General features: G+C 41.2%; 2 protein-coding genes across 2 annotated transcripts; one reads left to right on the forward strand and one right to left on the reverse strand.

Moving 5' to 3' along the window:
• Nucleotides 1-1,698: 1,698 nt before the first annotated feature.
• SEC61A2 (SEC61 translocon subunit alpha 2) lies at nt 1,699-17,381 on the forward strand. Its single transcript, XM_051795197.1, has 12 exons — nt 1,699-1,953; nt 3,441-3,508; nt 7,279-7,344; nt 8,826-8,904; nt 11,266-11,397; nt 11,536-11,645; nt 12,239-12,392; nt 13,349-13,509; nt 14,529-14,726; nt 14,930-15,121; nt 15,259-15,335; nt 16,291-17,381. The coding sequence occupies exons 1-12, from the start codon at nt 1,947-1,949 to the stop codon at nt 16,475-16,477; spliced, it is 1,431 nt and encodes a 476-aa protein (XP_051651157.1). The 5' UTR covers nt 1,699-1,946; the 3' UTR covers nt 16,478-17,381.
• A 1,449-nt stretch (nt 17,382-18,830) lies between these two features.
• Nucleotides 18,831-26,019, reverse strand: NUDT5 (nudix hydrolase 5). Its single transcript, XM_051795212.1, has 8 exons — nt 25,938-26,019; nt 23,862-23,929; nt 22,743-22,795; nt 21,956-22,063; nt 21,404-21,499; nt 20,584-20,694; nt 19,445-19,498; nt 18,831-19,181 (listed from the first exon to the last, which is right to left on the reverse strand). The coding sequence occupies exons 1-8, from the start codon at nt 25,998-26,000 to the stop codon at nt 19,072-19,074; spliced, it is 663 nt and encodes a 220-aa protein (XP_051651172.1). The 5' UTR covers nt 26,001-26,019; the 3' UTR covers nt 18,831-19,071.
• Nucleotides 26,020-26,753: the final 734 nt, after the last annotated feature.

Here is a 26,753-nt window from a genome sequence, read left to right on the forward strand (position 1 = left end):
TCAGGAGAACAAATATTTTAAAACATTTTTTTTAATAACAAGGATGTTAGTTTAGATTTGAAAAATCTAACATGAATTTTGAAGGTTCAAAGTTCTGAACACAGTAATACTGTGAATAAGCAAAGAAAACAACACTGCATTTGGATTTTTTAATTCCTGTCACTGAGAACCCACTCATGAGTGACACAGAAATATTTGTTCAGCATACCTGAGGTGGTTCATCTGTGTCAGTATGGACTAAAGAAACCTCATGGACTTTTCATCAATCACCACAACAAGGGCCAGTGATTTAGGACAGTTTGCTGTGAGAAGTGAGCTAACAAGACCTATAGAAGTTCATTAAATTAAGATAAGTATGGCTAAAATTCTGGACAAAGGGTAATTACAAGAAATTTCCTGAAACTCAGCTATTAACCCAGCAATTATTTGGAGATTATAATCTACAAGTAAGATGCCAGGCCCAATTAATTATGGGCATTTGTCAAACTATTCAAAAATTATGGGTGAAAGTAATTGCTGCAGAACTGCTCATTAGTATTTGTAAAATTATGACCATATAAACTGGAAGAAAAAGCTCTTTGAAGTGATTTCAGATAAGGGAAGCTATTGAAAAAAATTGTTTAAAGATATTGCAGCATGGTCTTGGTTCAGAGGATTTCTCAGGGAATGCAGAGTGCAAATCAATATACAGATTCAAGTTTGAGAAGGAGCCCTAATCCTTTACATATCTCATGTTCATTCTTAGTACCTTTGCCTAACACAGGAAGAATACAAGCCTGTGCATAGGGTGAGTTACCGAGAATAAATACTGCTTTAAATTGTCTAAATTTAAATTTAAATACAGTAAATTCTGATAATCCTAATTTTACAGACTATTTACAGGCTATTGTAACTAAGGGCTCTGAAGAAGGTACTGAGTTTGGTGGTACTGGAATGGGTATCATACCCGTTGCTAGTCAGTCTCTATTGTCAGGTTCAATTCACAGGATCGATTAGGTTGGGAAAGACCTCTGAGATCATCGAGTCCAAACTGTGCCCGAACACCACCTTGTCAACCAGACCGGGGCACTGAGTGCCACGTCCAGTCTTTCCTTAAACTCCTCCAGGGACGGTGACTTCCCCACCTCCCTGGGCAGCCCAATCCAATGTCTAATCACCCTTTCTGTGAAGAAATTCTTCTTAACGTCCAACCTAAACCTCCCCTGGTGCAGGTTGTGACTATGTCCTCTTGTCCTGTCGCCGCTTGCCTGGGAGAGGAGCCCGACCCCCACCTGGCTACGCCCTCCTGTCAGGGAGTTGTAGAGAGCGATAAAGTCACTCCTGAGCCTCCTTTTCTCCAGGTTAAACACCCCCAGCTCCCTCAGCCTCTCCTCATAGGGCTTGTGCTCCAGACCCTTCCCCAGCTCTGTTGCCCTTCCCTGGACACGCTCCAGAGCCCCGATGTCCTTTCCCCCTGAGAAACTACCCCCTCCATCCACCGACACGGGTGGATTGGGGTATTAATAAAACACTCCGGCACCAAACCACTAAACCTGTGCTTTCCACATGAACACTGCTGCACCAGCAGCACCGAGGACACCTCCCCAAAGCGCCTGGGGTCCGAGAAGACCCGGGTGAAGGACGGGGAGCTTCCCGCCCTCAGGAGAAGCCGAGGTGTGGCGGTGCGGGGCCGCCCCCGCCCCTCGCGGCGCGCGGAGCACCCCGGGAGCGCCGTCCTTCTGCTCGCCGGCTGCCCGCCCGCAGCCTGATCCCCCCGGCGCGGCCATCCCGGCCCGCTGCCCGCCCACCCCGCTGCCTTCGCCGGGGGAAGGGCGCGGGGGCCGCTCCGTGAGGGCGATACCGCCCCGGGCGGGGCGGGGAGGGACGGCCCGTCCGCAGCGCCCGTCACGTGACGGCGGCGACAGCGGCGGGGACAGCGCCGGGACCGCGGCCGGGCCGCCACCGCCATGGGCAGTGAGTGCGGGCACGGCCGGGGCGGCGGGCACGGGGCCGGGGCGGCGGGGCGCTCAGCGCGGGCAGGACGTGGGTGATGGCCGGGGAGGCGCCGCCGTGCCCCGGGTGCCGCCGCAGGCAGGGCCGGCGCGGCGGGGACCCTCTCCCGCACAGGTGTGGGGCTGCCGGGCACCGCTCTGTGGGGGGTGTATTCCCCTCTAGCCCTGCCGTATCTGTCTGTATCTATATACACACTGTGTAGTTTATATATAGCGTATAGAGTATATGCTGCATGCACATACATATGTGTATGTAAGTATCTGAAGGGAGGGTGCCGAGGGGATGGATCCAGGCTCCGCTCGGTGGTGCCCAGCAGCAGGACAAGAGGCACCGGGCAGAATCTGATGCCCGGGAAGTTCGACCTGAATGTGAGGAAGAACTTCTCTCCTGTGCAGTGACCGAGCACTGGAACAGATTCCCCGGAGAGGGTGTGGAGTGTCTCCCTCGCTGGAGATATTCCAGAACCGTCTGGACCCAGTCCTGTGCCATGTGCTCTGGGATGGCCCTGCTGGAGCAGGGGAGGACAGGATGACCCAGTGTGGTCCTTTCCAGCCTGACCCACTGGGATTCTGTGTTCAGGTGGAGCCGTGCACCCTCTGGGGAGTGAAGTGCACCTTTTGATGAGCTCTCCAAGGGCTTGGGATAGGGAGAGAAATGTCACAGCAAAGTGTAAATGTAAACGTGGCATTCCAACCCAAATGTTACTTACAGTGTAATAAACGCATTCTACAGTGTAATAAATGTATTCTCTCCGAAGAGGAACTGGTGGTTGATTTCTCTATCTGTCCCAGTGTGTTGGGGCTGGGAACAATGTCCAAGTTTTGAAGGACAAATTTCCCACCAAACATGTGTGTTTGATTTTATATTTTTTTTAAATTGATTTCATTTTTCCTTCCAGAAAAAGAGCTCAAACTGTTGAGCTTTTTTGTGTTTTTAAAGGAGAAACAGCAAAGAGAGTGCTAAAATAAAATCCCCTGAAGTTGTGATCAAAATAAGTGTCCCACTGATTTAAATTACATTTTCTAAATGTATTTTAGCGATTGAATTATTTTTTCCAGCTAAATACTTCTCTAAAACACAAGATTCTAATCTCTACATGGATACTTTTTCATGTCAGAGTCCTTTGTTTCTGTGTTTAACTAGCACAGACTGATACTAGGTCGCTTATTTTTAGATGGAATACAATTTAGTTCACTTCTGGTGATATATACAGTGCCTCTTCTTCTCTAAAATTATTCCAGCTGTGGAAAAAGGAATGGGTCAGTTCTGATTAGAACAAGAATTCTCTTTCACCTTTTTTCCTTGTTTTCAACTTGTTTTAAGAGGGTATTAGTTTTCAGACAGTTTTGGAATCTAAATCAAGTTCTATGAAGTTTTATAAATGCATGAAGGTTCATTAATGTATTTCTCTCTCTTATTTTGTGTGTGTGTTTGTTTTTCTGGAACAGTAAAATTTTTAGAAGTTATTAAGCCGTTCTGTGCAGTGTTGCCTGAAATCCAGAAACCGGAAAGAAAAGTGAGTGCCACATTATGTTCTTTTGTTGGTTCACAGATAAGAGAATGTTGTGATATTCTATCCAAGCTCTAACTTTAACACAGAGAGTGGGCCCTAAATTAGGACATATTCTTTGGAGGAGGGGGAACCCATGTTAAGGTAAAAGATTACCATGTTGATGAATTCTTAGCAGCTTTCTCTTAAGTTCTTCCCCTCAGTAACTATACTAACTAATTATTTCTTTTTAAAAATCTCGTTTCTAGACTGAATTTATTTAGTTTCAGCTCCATGTGACTTGATATATTTTAATATACTAAAGCAGAATTTTCAAGCTTTATTTTCCTGTGGATACCACTGGAGCTTTGAGCTGGCTTATATATTACTTTGAAAAGGATTGCACTGTAATTCAGGAACCACAAATTTAGTTCTTCCTTTCCCACATATTATTTCCTACTCTCATAGCTGTGATTCACCTTGCTGAAGTGGGAAGGTGATGTGTGATAAGTTCAGATAACTGCTCCCTGTTCACATACTGGATGTGACATTTCTCTTTGACCTGAAGTTCATTTACAGCTCATCTCTCTAGTCCTCCAGCCCCAGAAACTCCTGCCATTTCTTGGCACATTTTCTAGATTAAAATCAGTTGATTCCTACAGATCATAAAGAGACCTACCTTGTCAAAAAAAACTCCAACCAAATACCATTTTTTATTTCCAAAACTCAAGTACTCAAGCAAGTACTTACTGCTCAGGTGACAAATGTTCTAATCAGAGTAACAAATTGAACTAATATGCATTGTTGTGACTTCCATGAAAATTCCTATGTTGGTTTTTATGTTCTTACAAGGAAATGCTTAACAGGGAACATGACACCATCCAAGAGAATCCTCTTTTGTTAATGAGACATTCCCAAAGGTTAGGATTGGATGCAGAGAGGTTTATGCCAGTGACTATAGCTGAGCCTGCTGGATTGAATGGAGAAGATACAGTAAAAACTGATGATTCTGCCTTTCTGGATTTGATTTTTAGAAACATTGGGATCTGTTTGTTCCATCTGTCTTACCTTGTTGCTTTCCAGCATCTTCCAATCTTGGGACAGATTTCTACACGAATTATTTAGCTCAGACAAAGGTGTTTTCAGAGCAGGAATCTCCAGAGTAGAGCCTGTGCTAAGGTTTGGATGCACCATGTCTGGATGGCAGGTCCCCATGTTTGTCTCTGCAGTGGTGAACCTTGGTACAGTGGTTTGGGTCTGATTTATGGCACATCTGTGATTATCAGCCATCCCATTTCTGTCTAGTGAGGTGAGTGAGAAGAGAAAGCTGAAACAAATCTACAGATCCTGATGTTTCTGTAAAGCTCACTGATAGGTGGTGTTTGCCTGAGAGGAAGAGATGCTTGGCCTGTCCTTGCCCTCCCCCAGCAGATGAAGGATGCCTAGAAAGGTGCCAAGATTCCTGTCCTCTCTCTTTGGGTCACTTTGTCTTTGCTGCTATCTGGGTCCCTGTCTGGACAATGGCTGCCAGTTGCCACCTTTGTACAAATTTGAAGTGAAGATGCAATTGGGAACATCTTTTCCAGGCTGAAGAGCCCTTTGGCCACTGCAGGTCATGTTCCTTGTGTGTGTGTAGTCTATCAAATGACTTGGGTCGTTCCATATAACTGTAATTCTTTGTAATTTATTGTTTCCTTGCAAGCTGTCTCTGGTAGACATGATGAGTGATGGTTTTAGTGGATGGGTTAAGGCCAGGACAAGAAATGAAGATAACCAAATAGAAGAAGACATCTGTTTTCATTAAACCTGTATTGATTGTTAAGTGAAGATGATGTTTTGATTCAGTTGGGCTCTCATTGAATCATTTTGCCATTATTGTTGATGAGTGAAGTGTTTTTTTCTGCCTCTAGGGAGTGTTGCTTTTGTGTTTTGGCCAACTTGATTAACAGAAGCGATTGCTACTTTTGTAGTTACTGGTATGGGTTCACATTTCCCTCATGCACAGATTTTCTAAATAGAACACACTGTTCAGAGCACCAAGATGATGGTGATTAAGTCCCTTCATTTTCACACGATTTAAGGAAAATGTCAAAGGAAGAAAATGTCCAATTGAATCAGATCAGATGGTGAAATGTACTGTCCCTGTGCTTGTTAGCGTTTGTGGCTGGAATATTTCGGTACCAGTCTGTATTTTGCTGTTCCTGGCATATGGATTTGGATGCTTCCTTTTTATTTTTTGTCTTCTTGACTCACAGAGGCTGTTTTCCTTGTGAGTAACTGTGATTTGGGTGATGCAGAATTCCTCTAATGCTCACATTTACCACAGCTGTAGGGAGAACCAGAGCAGTTGTAGACCTTGATCGATGCCTCCGAAGCCAAGATTAACTGTGAGGCTGCAGAGATAATTTGGTTAAGCATTTTTGGTTTTGGAAGTCTGTGCTTAAAATCTGAATTGTGGAATTCAAGACAGCCCTTGGTAAAATGGGTCAGCACTAACACAAGGTATTGTTTGGATTTATTTGCTGCTGTCACTATTTTTCTTTTTATAACTTCGTACTGAAGTATTTTTAGCATCTGCTCTCTTTTAAGAGTGAGGCAGTATCAGTAAATAAATTAAATTACTTGGGTTATTTTGCTTCTAAGTGCGTGGTTTCACTTACAAAGACATAACTACCTTCTGGGGTTTCTTTTGGTTGAGGAGCTGTGCTGCTGCTGCTGCGTTGGTTTGTAGTTTCTCATTTGTGGGTGTTCAGTACATACAAAACCAGGCACTAATCCTTTATCTTGCTGCTTCTCTACAGGCAGATTCATTGGTTGGAGGCAAAGGTTTCCAACCATTTCTGCTCTCTCTCTCTCTTACATTTTAGTTCCTGTCAGGTTGTAGTAGCTGCTCTGCTCTTGCCTACAGTGAACACACTCATCCTAAGGTTTCCAGTCTGTGGAGGAGAGGTGGGACCTTGAACCTAATGCTGCATCTCAGCTCTCTCTGGTCTCTTCAAGTGCATTTCCTTCTGTCTCATGCTTTGAGTAATTCTCTGGTTCGAATTTAAATCTTGTGATTCTTCTCTTCTTGCACCTGGCACTAGCTGGAGGTGCCTCAGATGATGTGACCCTGAGATTCTCTTCAGTGAATTAGTGACTAATGATCATTGATCGGGCATTCTTTTTAAAATAATATGTACTCCACATCAATAAAAATATCTCAGAGGGAAACAAAGAGTCTTTAAAAATTATTTTGTGCTCTGTGTCTATGAACATAATGGTGAATTTAAGCTTCCTCTAACACCCTTTGAAGAACTTAATTCTAAATATTTTGAATTGCTGTCCAAAAATTACGGTTCTTCTGGTTTTTATCACTTGTCTTCACAGCAGTAAAATCTCTTTAAAAACTTAACAGTGCTTTATTTAATAACTTCCAGCCTTACAAAAGAGCCTCCAATCTGTTGTAGCCCAGAGCACTAATCACTGAAGATAAGTTTTTTGCATTAATCTTTCATGTTTGTTCTGGTATGTGTACTGTTGCTTTTCTGTAAATACCCACTGTATTAGAATAGTATAGATAAAATATATTCTACGGACTGAATGTCACTTTGCTGTCTGCTAGATCCCACAAAAGTTATCTTTGCCTCTCTCTGTAATCTGAAATCATATTAAAAATTAATTCCAATGAGAAATGATGCCTTCTGGTTCAGTATCTTTGCACTGGGTTCTGAATGGTGCAGCATTTGGTGCTGATGTGAGAGAGCAGTGAAAGTTCTACCCACAATGAACACGTTCCTCTCCTCTCTGTCCTGCAGATCCAGTTCAGGGAGAAGGTGCTATGGACGGCCATCACACTCTTCATTTTCTTAGTGTGCTGCCAGGTGGGGACCAGTGTTTTCTGTCTTCAGAAATCGTGTGTTCTGTGCATGTAAAACACACTAAAAGTGCAAAAAGTTCTTGTTTCACGTTGACCTACCCAGTTTCAGTTATGTATTTTTATGGTTAAGTATTTAAAGTTCTGATTCTCTGAAATAGTCTTTGTTACTGATTATGTATGTTTTCAGAAACTAATGCTTTTGATTGAGTCTGAAATACAAAGTGTTCTTTTCTTGTAATAAGGGTCCTATCAAATGATGGTGGTGGCTGCAGGGTAAACAGCCAATCTAATTATTTACTGAGCAGCATAAACAAACTGAGCAATTCAATGTATTGTTTACTCTCTATTCATAGCTACATTTAAATTTTAGCAGTGACAAGTATGAAAATGAAATCAAAGTGACTGGTTTTACCCAATTCCTCTTGAACAAGGTGATGGATTGTAAAGATGGCAGGAAAATGTTTTTGTGAGGTGGTTTATGTTGACATTTAGAACTTGGGGGGGGTTTTTTGACTGTACTGGTAAAATTGTTGGCTAAAACCCCCACAAAATGCAGGTCTGTGTAAACATTTATGTGATCTTTATTACTCATAGTTGTAGGCGTTCCTGGAACCTGTGCTTGGGTTGTAAACAGTGCAGGTATTTTTGCTTTTCTTTAAAGAATACTGAAGAAAGTGAGAGTCCATGTATTATTACCTGATGTAGATATATATTTAGAACCTCTTGGAAGATTTAAAATGGACCATACGTTTCAGAATTAATCTTTTTAGCTTATATTTATTAATTCCAGACTGTGGAGCAGTAGTTTAACAGGTTTTGTTTTCAGCTCTGAAGGACTGTTTAAAGGCTAAAACCCAGCTCTTGTACCTACCTGTTTTTTGGAAGGAGGAGGTGGGAGTGACACTAGAGCAGGAAGATCATGTAATTTATCTGTGTTTACTAGAACTGGATATATGTACAATGAGAATTTTGTACAATGAGAACTTTGTACAATTAGAATTTTGAACATATATAAAAGGTTATAGTAGTTGAATAAGGAAAACAGTTGGTGCAGATCAGAGTTTTCAGGAATTCATCTATAAGATTGCCTGGGTTCCTGAGGTACTCTTTTTGTGATTAAGAAGAGTTTTGAAGAGCTCAAAATCCCTCAATATTGACATACAGAATATTGGAAGCTTTGTATGAACTTGTCTAACTTTGACAGTTCCATATGGGATATTTCAAAACATATTTCCAGCTATAGAACTTTAATATTTAGACTTCTTCTTTCTAGAGGTTTCTGCTTTTTCCTGTAGAAGGGTCTTAGTTTAGTCCTCTGAGTCATATCCCAGTTGGAGGATTAAAATAGATGGTGTCGGTACTGCTGGTTTAATTAAAAAAAAAGATATTAAACAATGTAACAGTTGAGTCATTGCATGTCAAGATGTTTGTATTAATGCATGCTAATTGTGTGTTTCTGTTTAATACTTGTGTGCACTTTGACAGATCCCGTTGTTTGGAATCATGTCATCAGATTCTGCAGATCCCTTCTACTGGATGCGAGTCATTCTTGCGTCAAACAGAGGTTAGTGGGTTATTCCTCTCCCTGTTTTCTGTCAGGATAAACAGACCAGGAGAAAACCAGTCAGCTGTTAAGTGTCACCCAAGCCAGATGTCATGGTGAAACACGTTGGAACGTTCTGAACACAAATGTAATTGCAATTGGTACTCGAGGAGTACTTCGCCTTGGGAGTGGGATTTCTTTTGACATGCAGATGAGATTAATCTTGATTCTCAAGTTTTGGGATGATTCTGTTTAGGATTATAGAGCAGTCTCTTTCTAATTAATATGTGGGACAGGGAATGTTTTGGCTTTCCAGTTAGGAGCAGCACTAATATGCAATATGAGAGTGTTGACTAGAAAATACCTCATAATAGTTTGGCAGCATTATGGGTGAGTAATTTTCATAGGTGGGAAAGCTAAAAGCAGAGATCATTAGACATGAATTTTAGCAAAAACAAACTAAGTTTAAATTTTAGAGTAGTAAAGTGGAACCCAACCAAATGTATAAGAAGACTCAAACTAATGCTAGAAGTCTGAAACTTAAGATGAGTGACCTGTCATGCCTGACTCTAAATGAGGACACTGATCTCATCTGTAGCTTGGAAAATTGGCTGGAAGTAAGAAAATCAGTGGAACCCTCTGACCTGAAGATACTGTTTATTTAGGAATGGCAAATTTTGGCACACCAGTGAAGATCATAAATTAAGGTAGATAGGTTTTCTGCTTCAAACTCTGCTGCAGAATTTGCACACAGAAGTCTGTGTCTCACTAGCAGTGTATGATACTAAATATGCTGCCCACTGCCCAGACAGAAGGGGAACAGTGGCCAAGAAAAGACCATAAAGACTGTGAAAGCAATAAAAAGCAGGAGTGGGAAAGTGAATTTTCATTTAAATAAACTGACTAGAAGTCATTGGAGGATGTGAGATAAAGGCTTTTCAACATCCTAATTTTCTGGCTGTTGGAGGAGTAGATATTTCCATGAGAGATGATGTAATATGTAACATGTAAGCTCTAGGATACAAGTATGAAAGAACTAAATTATAATAATGACTTTAATGCTTTCACATTTTACATTTTGATAGCAGGAAAAAAACTTAAAAAAAAAAAAAGGAAAAATAATTGTGTGATGAGGCTTAAGGTTTCTTAAAAATTCAGGCTGAAGTGAGAACTCTAGTAGTTAGACAGCAATGAAAAGAGGGCTCCAGACAATAGGGGAGGTGCTCAAAACCCCTTTGTGAAATTCAGATCATTTATTAAAAGCTCTTCAGAAAATTAAGCTGCAGAGGGATAAGAGGGAAAACCTAATGGCTTAAGAACTGGTTGAAAAGATCAGAAGAAATGTCTGAACAGATCTGTAAGGTGCCACAAATAGAATATTCCTACTTCTTTTCATCTTCAGTAGGATGTTACAGACCATGCTTCCCCTGTCTCTGGTTCTCTTTGAGACTTCACAAGCCTTCAGTGGCTAAATGATTATTTATTAATATTTTTCTGAGTAATTTTAAGATGGAACACTACTGCACTACACATGAGTTGCACTTAAATGTACAGAATTGAAAAGAATTGTGAGCTGATTCTTTTGGATCTGCTTAGTGGATATTGTGACTTAACATCAGAAAAAAAAAAGGTGCATTATTTGGGTCCTTTGAGTGACCATGGAAAAGATGATGACCAAGTAATTTGATCTGGCTTAACTAAATTTTCAACTTGTAAAATGTGTTCTTACCCAAACTTTTTTTCTTTTAAATTCCAGCTTAAGAAATGTGAGAAGTTTGATCACTTGCTAGTTCTAATTGCTTAATTTTAATCCACATTTTCAACATTTTAGTTTTGCAAGAGTCTTCAGATAAGAGAAAAGTTTCTGGTATTAGCTGAAGGACAACTTAGGTTTCAAAAAGTAATTTCTTGGAATGCTGTGGCTCCAGAAAGATGATATGGAAGAAACATTCTGTATTGAGATGGGCATTATCAGACATTGTGGATCTGCAACATATTTTTGTGACCTGCAAAATTAAACTTTGGGAAAATGTGACAATTGAAGCACTGGCAGAACAACCAACCAGGGACAAGGTGCTGTTCAGTGGTTGGTTTCTTGAGGATATGCCAAAAAGCTGAGCTTCATTGTGCATTAGCCTTTAGCATGATTCCACAAACATATTTGTGGTTAAAAGCTACATGCTGCCTTCAAGCTTAGAGATTTTAACCCAGCAGTGTTTTGTGAGGGGATAACTGTCTTTGTTTTGTCATACCTGTACAGGAATGTGCATGTTTGAAGCATTATGAAGAATATTCTTTACATGTCAGAAACCTTTCAAAAGACCTAATTCTTTAGGAGAGGTGCTTGAATGGCAGTTGTATTCATTTTTTCTTCCTGCTTAGGTACCTTGATGGAATTGGGTATCTCCCCCATCGTGACATCGGGTCTGATCATGCAGCTGCTGGCAGGAGCAAAGATCATTGAAGTTGGGGATACCCCAAAAGACAGAGCCCTGTTCAATGGAGCTCAGAAATGTAAGCACTGCTCCAATCAAAATTATTAAGCATATTTTTGTTCTTGGGAAAGCAGCCAAGTGATACTAGAAATGAGATTTCTTTGGTAGGTGACTTCAGCAGATTTTTTTAAAGGATTTGCTTTCTCTCTTGTTTTAGTATTTGGGATGATTATTACCATTGGGCAAGCCATTGTGTATGTTATGACTGGAATGTATGGAGATCCTGCTGAAATGGGTGCTGGAATTTGTCTTCTTATTATAATTCAGGTTTGTAATGAGCTATTTTGTGTGTAACTGAGACTGGTTAGATACAGTGTAGCTGGAAGGAAAAATCTTTCTAAGTCTGGGTGACTTCTGTTTATTTACTTTTAATGCTATAAAGCATCATCCTTTGTATCTGTCTAGAAATGAGAAATTCTAAATATTTCATAAAGGAGGAGAAAGCTGGGATAGTTAATACCAAAAGTATTCCAGATAGGAGTGGCTGCTTAATTGAAAATACAGGAATCAGTGGACTTTGAAAGCAGTAGCTGCTGTTCAGTGCTGTGGAGGATTTCTCACTAAATGGCACAGGTGCAGCTTTGAGACATTCTCCTGTAGAACAAAGCAGTAAATGCACAAACTTAAACATTTTGTTTCAAAAAGTGCTTACTGAGTAATCTGTTTGCTCCCTCTGCGTTGAAAAGTCTCATGGCCAGGTGAGATGTGCAGGTGGCAGAATTACTGCACAAATGATATTTAGATGAAAAACTTAATGATCCCTCTCCAACACGATGAAAAATACTGAAGCAGGGAATTAATACACAGTTCTTGACTTGATTTATTCTTGTTTCTGCTGAGTTTTGTTTCTCTTCCCACAGCTGTTTGTGGCTGGTTTGATTGTGTTGCTGCTGGATGAGTTGCTGCAGAAAGGTTATGGTTTGGGGTCTGGTATTTCCCTGTTTATTGCTACCAATATCTGTGAAACCATTGTCTGGAAGGCTTTCAGTCCCACTACCATCAACACTGGCAGAGGTACGTGTGCTGCTACAGTTACACTGTGTTTCAGTGGGTGTATAACTACACATGAACTATCAGATGTTGGTTGGATGGCTATTCAAAAAAAGTTTGAATGTGTAGTGATTCACTTCTGCAGTCAGTTGTCCAATTAACAGTGAAGATGGAAATGTTGTCTGACTTATGTGAATATTAATAACCTACAAGTTTGCCTTTGCTGATTTGAATTGCAGAAATTCAAATGGGACTGGAAGGCCCTTGAATGAAAATTTTTGGATTTCCAAACTGAAATAGTCTCGTTTTTTAGCATCATTTAGTCCATAGAAAGAGAACATAGGAAATGTTGTACATGCAGAGAGTTGTTCATGTTCCAGCTGTTGTTTGGGGCTACAGGACACTTTTGTAGTTGGTGCCTCTGAATTACTTTAAGCTGGTTTGATTCTTCAGAGGTTGCAATCTCTTCAGTCCTCAGCCAGTCTTAGACAACATCTGGTTGTCCTGAGACCTCTGAAATGGCATGTTAAGCTACAACCTGTCTGCATTAAGAAATTAACTAGTGACTGCATTCATTTGAAATCCTGAGCCATGCTTTTAGTTTCTTTTCATTTGCACCTGATTTTCAGTAGTTCTGTTGCATTTTATTACTGCTTTTCTAAAGTTGTTTTTCTCCTTGTCTCCTTCCAATCATCCTCCTGCCCCCAGAAAAGAAAGGAAGAGTGTATTCTTTCATGAATGTGACTTTTATGTTTATTTTGGTTTTTCTAACCGGGAATAATGTTTTGGTAGATCATTCTACATTCCATAAGCTAAAGCAAATCCTGTATTGTGACATATTTGTTGTAACAGGATTTACGTCCTGTTGTACCAGATTTTTTATGTCATTCTTAAAATTTCCAGAAGAAAGGGTTTGGGTTTTTGTTTTAATGTGTTTAACTTGGAAATTAAAATTTCTTTTCCCTTTTTGCTTCTTGCAGGAACAGAGTTTGAGGGTGCTGTGATTGCATTATTCCATCTCCTGGCTACACGAACCGACAAAGTCCGGGCTCTGCGGGAGGCTTTTTACCGACAGAACCTGCCCAATCTCATGAACCTGATTGCTACAGTGTTTGTATTTGCTGTGGTCATATATTTCCAGGTAAAACTCCTCATGGTGGCTCTGTAGAAGTGCATATGGACCCTGGACGCTGCAGTCACTGGGAAAGGATGGGAAAGTTTAAAGCAGAGTAACTGAAGTGTTTTAGCTTTGAGTAAGGAGCTCTTTATTTCCAGTATTGTTATTTCAGATACATTCTTCTGTGACAGCACAGCTGTTAAATTTTATAGCCAGGCCTACTGGTACTCAGTGTGTAATCTCACATTCCATTAAATGCCAAACACACTATGAGAGTATTTTTACTAAAAATGGCTTCTGAAACTGCAGTGGTTGCATCACACCAATAATATGTTTGATATTCATCATTGACTTCAAAGAATACTTTTGGACAGAGCTGGAGAACTTTGCTTCTTTGAGGTGTGTATGACACAGATTTGTTCTAGAAAACAGCCATGTAATTGATGCATAGCTTATTGTTTTTTCCCTAATTTTCTTGAAACACTTAGCCAGTGCTCCTTTGTAAATCTAAGCATTTACTAAAATGGACACTAAAGGAGGATCCATATTGAGATTTTTTTGTGTGTGTGTGCGTGGCTAAAATTTGATTTTTTAAATTTATTTAAGTTGTTGTGTCTGAGTGCTGGCAAAAAAAAAAAAAGAAAAAAGAATTATCAGGTTTTCAAGTCCATGTGGTTTTTCTTGGGTCTACTCGGAGAAGACAGAAAACAGAAGACACAAGAGCCTGCTGGTTAGTTCAGTTAAAAGCCATGACAGGCTTTTATCAAACCCTGTTCTATAAAATGTATTTTGGAGGAGCATCATTTAGCAGATGAGAAATAATGTTTATATAAGAGGAATGTAATACAACCAAGCAGTAACACTTGAAAATCCCTAAAATTTGTAATCCAGACTGTAGCTGAAAGCCCTTGGGCTTTGCTGTCTCAGACCTTGCCCTCCTTGTTTATCTAGCAAGAACTCCATGGTCAGGAATAACTTTGGGGCATACTGGGAATGCCTTCTGTCTGGAGATAAACTTGGTGCACTGGTGTTATTTTCCGCAGGGGTTCCGAGTGGACTTGCCCATCAAGTCTGCGCGGTACCGTGGGCAGTACAGCAGTTATCCCATCAAGCTCTTTTATACCTCCAACATTCCCATCATCCTGCAGTCTGCCTTAGTTTCCAACCTCTACGTCATTTCCCAGATGTTGTCTGTTCGTTTCAGTGGCAACTTCCTGGTGAACTTACTGGGACAGTGGGCAGTAAGTACTTATAAAATTATCTGTGTGTATTCCTGCATTGTCAAACTTTGGTATTTAACCAGCAGAAAACTGGAATGCTTACTTTTTAACATTGGTGCATAAAAGCAGTTTTAAACCTGGAGGAGGAATTCCTCTATAAATACAGGATAGGAATGTGGGAGGTCTGTGAGAAATAACCAGCTGCCTTTTCCTTCCCCTCCCAGGATGTCAGTGGTGGTGGCCCTGCTCGCTCGTACCCCGTGGGTGGCCTGTGCTACTACTTGTCCCCTCCAGAATCCATGGGTGCAATATTTGAGGATCCTGTCCATGTAATAGTTTATATAATATTTATGTTGGGATCCTGTGCGTTCTTCTCCAAGACTTGGATCGAGGTGTCTGGCTCATCAGCAAAAGATGTAGGTGTCCTGCCTGTTTTCAAACAGTGCCCCGGGTTTAGAACTGACCAACCACTGACTGATCAGTTGTTACCCTCACTAAATATCAGGTGACTGTGAAACACTGCAGCAGTTTCATAAAATAATGTTTTTTGCAGGTTGCCAAGCAACTCAAAGAACAGCAAATGGTGATGAGAGGCCACAGGGATACCTCAATGGTTCACGAGCTTAACAGGTAAGGAAATGTTGACTTCCAGCTGTATGATTAGGAGTGCAGGGGAAGTGTCAACTAGAATATATATTCTCAGAAAAATCTGAGACCTGTTTTCACTGCAAATGGGAAGATTCTTCCCATGTAGCTGTCTTTCCTAGTTAAGCACAAGATGTTATAGCAGTAGGATAGAGATAAACCTGTAGTGTCGATTTTTAAGTGGCATAATGAAGGAATTTGAGTTGAATCTCTTCTGTGTTTGTAAAAGAAAGATACCTTGATTTTCACAAGTGTTTTATTTATTACCATTACCGACCTAGCATGGCACTACCAAAGCTGTATTTTACACAGCAAGTAAAGCCTGCAGAGCTATACTGAAAGGTAGATTGATCCCTACATATTTAAGTCAAAGCAGTTACTCATAGTACTGTGGAGGTTCCATGGCACATATCCATGTAAAGTTGTTAAAACTGAATTGAAAAGCTTTGCCTGTGTTTGGTTATTCACACAGATTTCCTATCACTGAGTATTTATTTTAGTTTCTACTGTGTTTCTACTGGAGGACAGTAAGAGCTCATGGCAGGGTTGCATTTGCAATGCTAATTTATTGCTTGATATTCATAGAATTACAGAATGGTTTGGGTTGGAAGGGACCTTCAAGATCATCTCGTTCCAAGCCCCCCTGCCGTGGGCAGGGATGCTGCTCACTACACCGTGTGTAGGTGTCATCCTACAGGGTCCCATCCAACCTGGCCTTGAACACTTCCAGGGATGGGGCATCCACAACCTCTGGGCAACCTGTGCCAGTCCCTCACCACTCTCACAGTATAGAACTTTTCTTCCTGATATCCAGTCTAACCCTGCTTTCCTTCAGTTTATTCTGGTTGGTCATTTTCGTAGTAGATATGTTGGTAGACTCCTCAGATGAAAATCCATGGTTGTGAATACCCTTTTCTTTCCTGTTTTCCCTCTGGTACAGGTATATCCCCACAGCAGCTGCATTTGGTGGTTTGTGCATCGGGGCCCTTTCAGTACTGGCCGACTTTCTGGGAGCCATCGGCTCTGGCACTGGCATCCTGCTTGCAGTCACTATTATTTATCAGTATTTTGAAATATTTGTAAAAGAACAGGCTGAAGTCGGAGGAGTAGGTGCATTATTTTTCTAGATGTCCAAATATTTCATGGTTTGTGTGAAAGGGAAGGTATTTTGACAACATGCGTCATTTAGTCGAATAATGCTCTTTTCTTTTGACTTGTTTTCAAGTGCTACGTGTCCCATACCTGTCGTGGGCACTGAGCAATGCCTGTGTGCAGCATTAGTACCAGCTGCCTTAAGAATAAAGTTTACATTATCTTGTTTAAGTATTATTATCTAGTGTTGCCTGTAATGCTGGAAACAATTCATCTACCTTGCTGTTCAGACACTACAGTGAGATGGTAACATGTATCAGTTTGAGAGCGGTAAAAACGCCTTTGCACACAGCAGTAAAATGTTAATTTAATTTCCCTGCCCTTAATAGGAAAAAAAAACCCACCTGAGTTCAGATTGCCATGTGCCAGTATTCCTGACAAAATTTATTTCTACCTGTATTATACATTAATTTTTTATACTTTTTTAACTCCCATTTCCCCATCACTGAACTCAGCACTCCTGATTCCGTTGCGGTGTCTCCACCCAGGCACCTTTCCCTTGGCTCCAAGGGTGGGCAAGCAAACATTTTACCGCGGGCTGATACTCATCTCACCTGTGAACTGGTTCTGGGGTGGATTTGCTGCATCCTGGGGCACGTTGGGCTCCTGCCCTGGGCTCCTGTGGGACATCCTGGCAGCGCCTGTCACGCTGGCAGGGCGGCCCAGCAGTTCTGTTTAAACATGTACTTGTGAAAACTGTGCCACTGAAACTTCATGTCCACTTCGCTTTTGTGAGTCTAAAGAACAAGGCCTGGTTCCTGAAGCTGTGTGTTCATAGGAGGGAAGAGGGGAACGGGGAGTTCCTGCTGGAAACCTGTCGCACTTTACAGCGGCGATGTAACAACTGTGTGCGTTAGACAATAAACTTATTTAATTAAACTCTCTCGTGGGTCTTATCTGTGCCAGGTGTAATTCAGATGCAGTTTTTGATCATTTCTAACATGCCTTGATAGTGAAGTAGGTCTGGAAGGCTCCGTTTTTTCCTCTTTATTCTTCCTCTTTCTAGAATATAATTGATTAGTTTTTAGCAGCCTTAATTAAAAAAATCAAACCTCAAGATTCCTCCTTTTAAATTCATTGAACTCTTCTGCTCTACTCTATCAATTACTTTTTCCCTTTGATGTCACATTTCTTCTTTCTTCTCTCATGCTTAACTTGAAAGTAACTTTGTGTTGCTTGTGAAAGTAAGAAAATCTTAGGCAAGTTTTTTGCTTCTTTTCTAAGCTGGGAAGATCTCCCTAATTACTCGTGCCTGTCCTCATCCATTTCAGAGGCAAGGCTGATACTGGTGTGTGTTTATTAAAACTCTCTGATCGTGACCTTTCAGCAGTGGTGGCTGTTTACATAATTAGAAGCAGTCCACTGTGTGCAGATGAACTGAAGGTTGGCTGGGAAAGATTTACCAAGAAGGGCTCAGACTGAATGAAGGTGCAGCCTGAATACACCGATGGTGGATGTTTCCCCAGAGAGGGAAAACTGCAAGGCTCAACACTCTGGGGACATGCAAGTGACCTCAGACCTTCAGCAGGATCCCTGGCTGGATCCCACACAGTTCTGGTTTGCACTAGTGGATGGGACCTTCATTGTCAGAGTCATTGTTTTCTTAGAGCAACAAACCAATTTTTTCTTTCTGGATAGTTTGGTTTGGGCTGAGAGAAGGAAACAGCATCTTCAGGACTAAATCATAATAAGAGGTTCCTGAAATTGCCATTTCAAGTGCTGCAGCCAGAGCATGGACAGTGTCCCTGTGCTGCTGTCACTGCTCCTGTCAGACACACTTACCTCTAGTTCATAGAATCCCAGAATTGCACAATATCCTGAGTTGGAAGGGACCCACAAGGAGCAGTGAGTCCAGCCCTTAGCCCTGCACAGGACATCCCTGAGAGTCACACCATGTACCCCACAGCATCATCCAAACACTTCTTCAACTCTGTCAGGCTTGGTGCTGTGACCACTTCCCTGGGGAGCCTGTTCCAGTGCCCAACCACCCTCTGGGGGAAGAACCTTTTTCTAATATCCAACCTCCCCCTCCCCTGACACAAGTGCAGGCCATTCCCTTGGGTCCTGTCCCCGGTCACCACAGAGCAGAGATCAGTGCCTGCCCCTCTGCTTCCCTCAGGAGGAAGCTGCAGACCACCACGAGTTCTCCCCTCAGTCTCCCCTTCTCCAGGCTGTTTGAGTACTGCTGTTTGTGTGGGTGTGTGGGAAGAGAGTGTGGCTCTTCCTGCCCCTTGCCTCCTTTGGAACACGTGGTACAACACCAACCACAATTACCTTGGCGTCTTCCTCATACTCATCCACAAGGGCAGAAAATAATGTAGTGAGAAATGAGCTATTCTGAAAATTAAACAGTATTTTTATTATGGAGAGTCCGTCAAGGCTGGATAGAGCAGTTAAAAGAAATGCTTTTTGTCAGTTACATAATTCCAAATAAAAATATCAGAATCATTCCTGCAAATATTTTTTTTTTGCTCTACAAGTAAAGCAAAGGACCTTGATTACAAGAGGAGTTGTGCTTCTAAGCCATCTGACTTGGGCAGTTTTCTACTAAGTTTCTCATTGTCCAGCTTTAAAACTTCATGAAGGGAACTTGGACAGGTGTTTCTGTTGCACATTTCAGAGCCAGGGCGTAAGTGTAAACCCTGGCATCTACTGCAAGGTGTTCCTCTGCTACTAGTTCTGAAAACAAAACAAAACAAACCATGAGATGCTGTCAAAACATCTCCTCTACAGAAATGTAAATCCTTTACTAAAATGCAGATGTGCAGCATTCCAGACAGGAATTCTCAATGCCAGCTCTCATACCTGGTCAGGTTTCTCATGGCTTTTTGCTTAAGATACAGTATTCTAGGATGAGAAATGCCACAAGGAGCTCTGAGAAGAGAAGCTAAGGGGTGCCTGAAGCTCACTTTTGTGCATTTAATGTGTTAGAAAGCTCTTACCATCAATTCTTTGCAGTAGGTCGTTCTTTGGAAGTGAAACAACTTCCACAAATTCTAGGAGAGAAGAAAAAAAATCAGTGAACAGGAGAGAAATTCCCCTCAGTGTCCTGTCCCTTGCAACTTAGAAGGGGAAAGAAACTGAGTCATCACCATCCAAAAGCTGTGAGCCTTCATATGTCAGAAAAAGGTGATTAAATGGGGGAAGGCAGTGACTGGGGTCATTAAAAAACACATCTGGCAGAAAGAAGCTGGCAAACAGCTCCAAAAGAAGTGTAGCTGACAGCTAAAAGGAGACCTTTTCCCTTCTGAGAATGGAAAATACATGGCTGAAGTGGGCTTTTGATTGGCTTCCACTGATACAGGAATGGATTGGAGATGCATTTCAAGATCAAATCAGCACAAAACAAAAGGGTTTGTTCATGATGGATTTGTGCTGGCTCACACCTCCCCTGTCTCTCTGAATTACTTGTGTTTGGGGTTTGACCTACAGCTCTTGTGGGGTCAGTGATTTGTATTCCCCGAGCTGCTGCTGCTGTAGGTGCAATACTTGGCAAGATTAACTGATGTGATAACGCCCCGCAGGAATTTTCATGTCTAGGCCAAAGTCAATCTCGGGCACATTTGATTAGGGTCAGGAGATTAACCAAGCACAAATAAAAACCAGTTTTAACTGACATTTTCTAAGTAAAACTTGGGATCTGAAGATCACGCTTGCCAATGGGAGCACAGCCACGTTACGTACCTCCATCATCTGCAAGTGAAAAACAAGTAGTAAGGTCAGGGATTTGAAACACACTAGAGTTTACAATTAAAAAGCATTTTGATAGCTGACCGATGCTGTAATTAATTCCAGAGTGAAGCTACAACTAAGAGGAGTATGTAGGTTCTCAAGTGCTCGTGGCCCTCACTGAAGTTTGGCACCAAAATGTCTCCTCAGTGTGCCAGCAGCTGACACTTCACATCTGGGCCTCCCCAGTGAATTCAACATAGAGACACACTCTGCTAATCTAGACTGCTGGATGTGATTTTAAGGACCTGCAGCATCCAAATCAGCTGGGACAGAAGAGATGCAGTGATGGGGTCAGTTCTTTTAAACCCATCCTTTTGTTATCTTCTCAAAATTTTCAAATGAGTGGTACCAAACTCACCAAGTTTTTGCTTAGGTCTCGTATTCTCAGCCTGATCTCCATTGATGATGACATTCACGATGTGTGTGGTGCTGTTTGACATACCTGGGTCCAAGTATAGAGCTGCCAAACAAGCACATGGAGAGATTTCATTTTCCAAAGCAGGAGTCAGGCAACTTGACATTGTAACAAAAGCTTTCACAGAAATGTATCTGATACCACAGAACATATATTTGTCATACATTCTGTGAAAACTTTGCTTTCACATGTTCTTAAATGTCACATTAAATTACAAAAAAAAAAAAAAGGTAAAATTAAATGTTTCTGTAACTCTCAGATCCCTGGTAAGACTTGTTTTCAGCAGCTAAGTTTACTTTCCATTCCATAAACTGAAGATTTAACTACAAACTACCCCTTACAGACTTCCTAAGTCTATTGGAGTCTAATTTTGCCATCACCTGCTTCCACCTCTCTGTGCCCAGCATGCAGTTGTAACCAATAACTGAGAATCAGGTCTCAACTGCAATGACATTGCCTTGAAATCATATCTAAGTTACCTTTCTACCTTGTCAAGTTTGATTTCTGATTAATGGCAGTTTTCTCCCTTTAGACATCCAACTTTTACTTCAGACCTGTATGTTTAGCAGAAGCTCAGCAACTGACTCACAAAAGGACCAAAGTTCCACTGGTACAGCCATGAGATGCTGCTCTGCTAATCTGTGTAGGCTTTGCTGCATAGATTTTACCTATGCTTTAAAGCATTTTAGACATTTAGAGTAGCCTTCAAAGACAGAAGTAGCTTTGGTGGGAAAACAAAAAAAAAAGCAAAGACCTGGAGTACATTCAATGACTTCCCCCTTGTACCCAGTTTCTTCCTCCAGCTCTCGCAGTGCAGCACTTTCTGCTGACTCGTTTTCCTCAATGAGGCCTGTGAGATAAATAATATACAAGAATAATTAAAAGCCTACCACTTAGCTGCAATACCCATCCCAAGACCTAATCAAGTGTTATGGAAGAGGTGAAACATCCTCCCTGTATTTACAGAGGGATAAAGTGAAGCATTAGGAAGGATTCCAGCTTCTGGATTCATCGTGCTGCTCCTCACATCCTTAACTGGTCATCTACAGAATCATGCTGCCTTCCCAGGAAATGGCACTAATATTCTCATGAGGGAAAGAAGCTGAATGCTTTGACTCCTAGAGAAAGGAGAAGTGGAGAGAATTTTCTCCAATTTGCTGAAACAAGCTCATTTTGTTTTCTTCATTATCAAATATTCCTATTTTGGAATAGCACACTGAGCTCAGCACAGTTTCCAGCTGACACTCTAAGCACATCTAAACACACTGAACTATATGTGACTCATCCTAATGTTTCAGTCACTTACCTGCAGGGAATTCCAAGCAGTAGCCATTGATTGGGGGCCTGAACTGTTTCACCAGGACAATGCAGTCATAGTGCAGAGTTCTCTGCAGCACTGCAATCACTGCTACCCCTGCAACAGCCACAGAGGACAGAGAGTCTGAGTACAGCAGAAAGTGAGTATTTAGTGCTAGATCCAGAGAGGAACCCAAGCACTGCTACTGTGAGCATTAAACATTTAGATGCCTGCTCCAGAATCCTGAATGAGGAATTTGGGCTCCTTATATCATTTATATCAAGGTGAAATAAAAGCCCCAAACGGCATCTTCAAAGCATCCCAGCAAACGAGAGGCACATATAGGATGCAAGACTCACCCTCAGCCCACCAACATCTAGGGAAAGGCTCTCCTTCATGCAGAGACTCTCTGGAAGCCTCTGTATTGAACCTTATGAACCTTCCTATGCTGCTCTCATGGCTAAATCATGTTCCTCTTGTGCCCAAAGACAACTGTGTCCTTAGCCCCTCTAACAACCCACCAGGCTGTGAGCTGCTCTGTATCAGGGCATCCATCATGTCTTTGCAATTGCTCCATCACCCTAAAGTGAATCTAGTGATCTTGGGATCTGAGTGTTCAGCACTGAAGCTGGCATTTCATTAGCTCTGGGGTGCAGCAAGCTCTGCTGAGCTACCTGCTCCACATCCTCACATCCTCATTTGCTCAGAAACAGCTCAGCTCTAAGTCTGCACTGTGAGCTTATCAGAACTTCCACAGGAAAAAAATGCCCCCCCAAAAAAGCCACCAATGTCTTACCATCAGCTGTGACTCCCTTCTTGTTGCCAGTCCGCTTTACACTCTCCCAAGTTCTGTTTAACACACAGAAAAGAACAAATGAATATGTAACTTGTCTTCTACCCTTGCTACTCTCATTTAAAAGCAAAATATATCATCACATAGTGAGGCTTCCTAAGAAAGCAGCTGGTCCTGGGTAGGCCCTGTCATATACTATAAAATGTCTGTAGCATCATTTTGTTTTGCCTACTTAAAGAGAGAGAGAGAAAATAGTTAATTAATGATCGTTTAAATCACTAAAAACAAGGGAAAGGCATAAATGACTATCACAGAACAGGCAAGTCTTATAAAAGTCATCTTGGAAAAGAGCAAAATAAAGAGATTTATGTATAAAACATGTCAGATTTTGAAGTAAAATTTTCTAACAGACCATGTGAATTCCATCTTTTATCTTGCTTTTGCATAAGGTTTATAGGGTGAGTTATGAACCCTCAGCTCAGTTGCTGGAGCACATAAGGAGCACACAGGCAAGGAAGACACAAGCTTCTCTCTCAACATAAGCAATGGGAAGAGTAAAACCAAAAAAACCCACCAGCAATATAAATCCTTCTACAGAAGCTCCAATCTTGCTACTTTTAAGAGGATATTTTGCTGATGAACTAAGAGGCATTAGAGAAAGATATCTGAAAAAATACAGCAACAGCAAAGTGTACAAGAGAATTGGACAGACATGATACTATACAAGAGGACATTAATTTGTCAGTAATATGCAAGATCCAGCACCATCAGCAGGGAAAAAGGAGCCCTTAATGAAGAACCAGAAAAGCCACAGGATGGACTGATTGCCATAGTCTAGAATTGCTTCTGTGTAGCATCTTTACAAGGAGCTGGAAATGCAACATAATCCCAGGTTCAACGTGCCCAAGAGGATTTAGGAGCCAAATCTGATCCCACATGGCAGCACATCTGCTGGGGTGAGATTCCCTTCTCTGAACAGCAGGAATTCTAAAGGAACTGCACAGTGAACAGCTCTCATCTTGTGTGGAGTGATGGGTTTGTAATGCTCATGATCTCTAGCCTGGGGCCAGTCTGCACAACTGAGAACGTTCCAGGAATCTGAAATGCCACAGAGGCAGTTACCTGGTTTTCCCCAAGGGATCAGTGTAAGTTGTTTCTTCAAGCTTCAACCATTTTCTTTCTGCGATTACCTAAAACAAAGAATTCTTTGTTAAATACATTATAAGATTAATCCCAAAGATTTGGGGGCTTTTTGGGAGAAATAACACAACTATTTTTGGATTCTTTAGAGGAAAAAATTTCAGCATCACAATACATGCAGGAATGTGCAACAACATTCCTGTTGCTAATACAGGAAAAAAAACCAAAAACATTTACTCTAAGTTCTTGAATGGGAATAGAAAATAGGCCCAAGAAAATAACTTTTCTTAATATGACTTTTATAATCAACTTTCAATGAATTCAGTGGGATTTTATGTACTGGAAAGTCCTCATTTTTAGAAGGATTTTGCAAGGGTCATGTTTCAGCTGCAAAAGGGTCTCTGGGCTGCAGAGACTTTACCTACACTGGTGCTCCTGAGTGTCCACTCAGCAGAGAGCACGGCCCAACAGCTGGGAATGAAAGACTGAAACCCAAACTATCCTGAAACTTTCCTTTCCCTGATCTCAGGTTGTGGCCTTGTGTAACTGCTGTTTTCTGCAGCTGTGAGACTGATACATACCTGTCCTTTCAGGATTTCTGAGAGCTGCTGACTGAGTTCTTAGCATTAACACCATGACAAAATGTCTTTTCTGAGCTGAATGAGTTTGTTTTCCCTATGAGGTTTCCTCATTTTTTTATGTAATTCACTTAAAAGGGAAAAATCTCTAGGTATTAGCCCAGCAGTTTACTTCTTTTAATGTAACTTGTTTGCAATGAGTTATTTATATTGCTTTGTGTATTACTTTGATGGGCAAAGAACATCTGCTTTGCTCACAACAGCCTGACTGTGTGTTCCCAGAAACAGGAGAAATGAAATAAAATCAGCTGCCACTTTCATGGAAGAAGGTATTCCAACATCAGACCACACAGTTACTGCTGAGTTACAGAACCACTTCTAACAAAAAGGCTGGTGGCAGAGGCAGGGTAAATATTTCCCTGTATTAAGCCCACAAAATGACTGAAAAACCTAAATAGTTTAAAATACATAAGATCCAATTATAAACTGCTGGTGACACAAAAAAATACAATATTTCAAAAGAGGATAACAAAGAGGCATTATGAAAACAAAGAAACAAACAACAACAAACCAAATCAACAAAACCACCAAAAAAACCCCCCACAAAAACAAACAAAAAGGAGAATAAAATGAAAATTCTGCCTGCAAGAAAACAGGTCTTAATAGAAAACCCAAAAAGTTTCAAAAATACCCCTTAATGCTTGAGATATATTCATATTAAAAAAATATCCAAGGGAAAAGACATAAATATAATCTAAACAAATCTCTTATTTCCTGAAATGGTTTTGTACCTTGAAACCTAAAGAAATGACAAGACTGTGTTTACTCCACGGAAGAACAAATAGAAAAAACTACGTCTGTGTTGTAACAACAGCGTGAGGCTGCTGCCAAACCTGCCTTAACACCAAAGATTAACTTTTAAGAATTCACTTAAAAGGGAACTGAAACAAATAGAGGAAGCTTAAATTAGGGTGAAAGTGCTCCTAATTAGCACCCAGAAGTACTTCCAGAATCCTTCCTCAGGACCTGATATTAATCTTATTACTTCCTCACCCATGTCTTTAGAACAGCAATTATCTAAATCCAAACCCTTTCAGAAAACATGAAAGGTGGTACAATCCTAAATGTTAAGGAAACCCTTAGTGGTTCTTCTTAAAGGTCTCTCAGAGGTATCAGCATTATTTCTGAACACTGCAAACCTCCTGAACAGACAATACAAGAATCAGATGCAAAATCTGAAACAAAAAGCAGCAGCTTAAAATACTGTAACACTGTAGATTTCTCTCTCCTCACTGATAATCTGTATGATTATTTCCACAAAGAGAAATGTCACCCCTTTTAAACTCTCTGACCATCAAGAAGCGTTTTGTCTATTGAAAAGATTTTTACAGCATTTTGTACTCTGCACTCACAAACACTCTGATCAGTCTCAAATAATTGTTATTTACAACACCACACATTAAACCCAGGCATTCTGTACCTTTTCCTGAACGACGAATTGTTTAGCTGTTTTTGGAACTTCTGTGGATCTCTCAGCTGCCATTTTCCGGAATGTCAGGCTTTCCCCCTTGTGCAAAGTCCAGATATATATGAAACTAAGTCAATATTTGATTTCGGTGTAAAGTTAAAAGGTTCATTTCTGCATTCTAACGTAACAAACGTAACTTGCTGGAGGAAGCCAGGGACGTGTGATGGCAAGTTCAGTTCACATTTTCGGCTCCACCCAATGTTTTCAGAGTCAAATAACTCAATGGAGAAATGTAAATTTGAATCAAAACCCTGACTTGCATAGTTGTGATAGTCCTATCAGCTGCTGAGTAGCTACGCTGGCCAAAGACACCCTTCTTAACTATTCAAATGTCAGACACACACACACAGACAAAATTCGTCCACTTCAGTCAAATGGTTTCATTCTGATCTGGGTGAAATCCTCTGCCAACAGTGTGTGGATAACAGGACCACATACTCCATTGTGGAAGTGGAAAAAAAACCTTATACCAAGAGGATTTCAGTGGTGAAAACTGTGTGTTATTAGGAATCAGAACTAGAACCTACCTCCACCTTACACACATCACAAATAAACACGGACATGACTCGACCTTCCACCAAAAAACAAGGTCAAAAAGCCACACGTTGAAAGTGCAGGAGGCATGTGGAGCTGGTGTGATCAAAGCAGGTCAGTCTCTCACTGGGAATGATGTGCCCAACACCCCGCAAAAGGCAGCTGAACATCTGCCCAAAGCACTTTCAGCACAGAGACACAGCAAGGAAGCTCATCTCTGTTCAGTTGGAATCC

The sequence above is a fragment of the Manacus candei genome, unplaced genomic scaffold, assembly GCF_025592945.1.
Source record: "Manacus candei isolate 608988 ecotype Guabito, Panama unplaced genomic scaffold, ASM2559294v1 h1tg000042l, whole genome shotgun sequence".
Taxonomy (NCBI): domain Eukaryota; kingdom Metazoa; phylum Chordata; class Aves; order Passeriformes; family Pipridae; genus Manacus; species Manacus candei.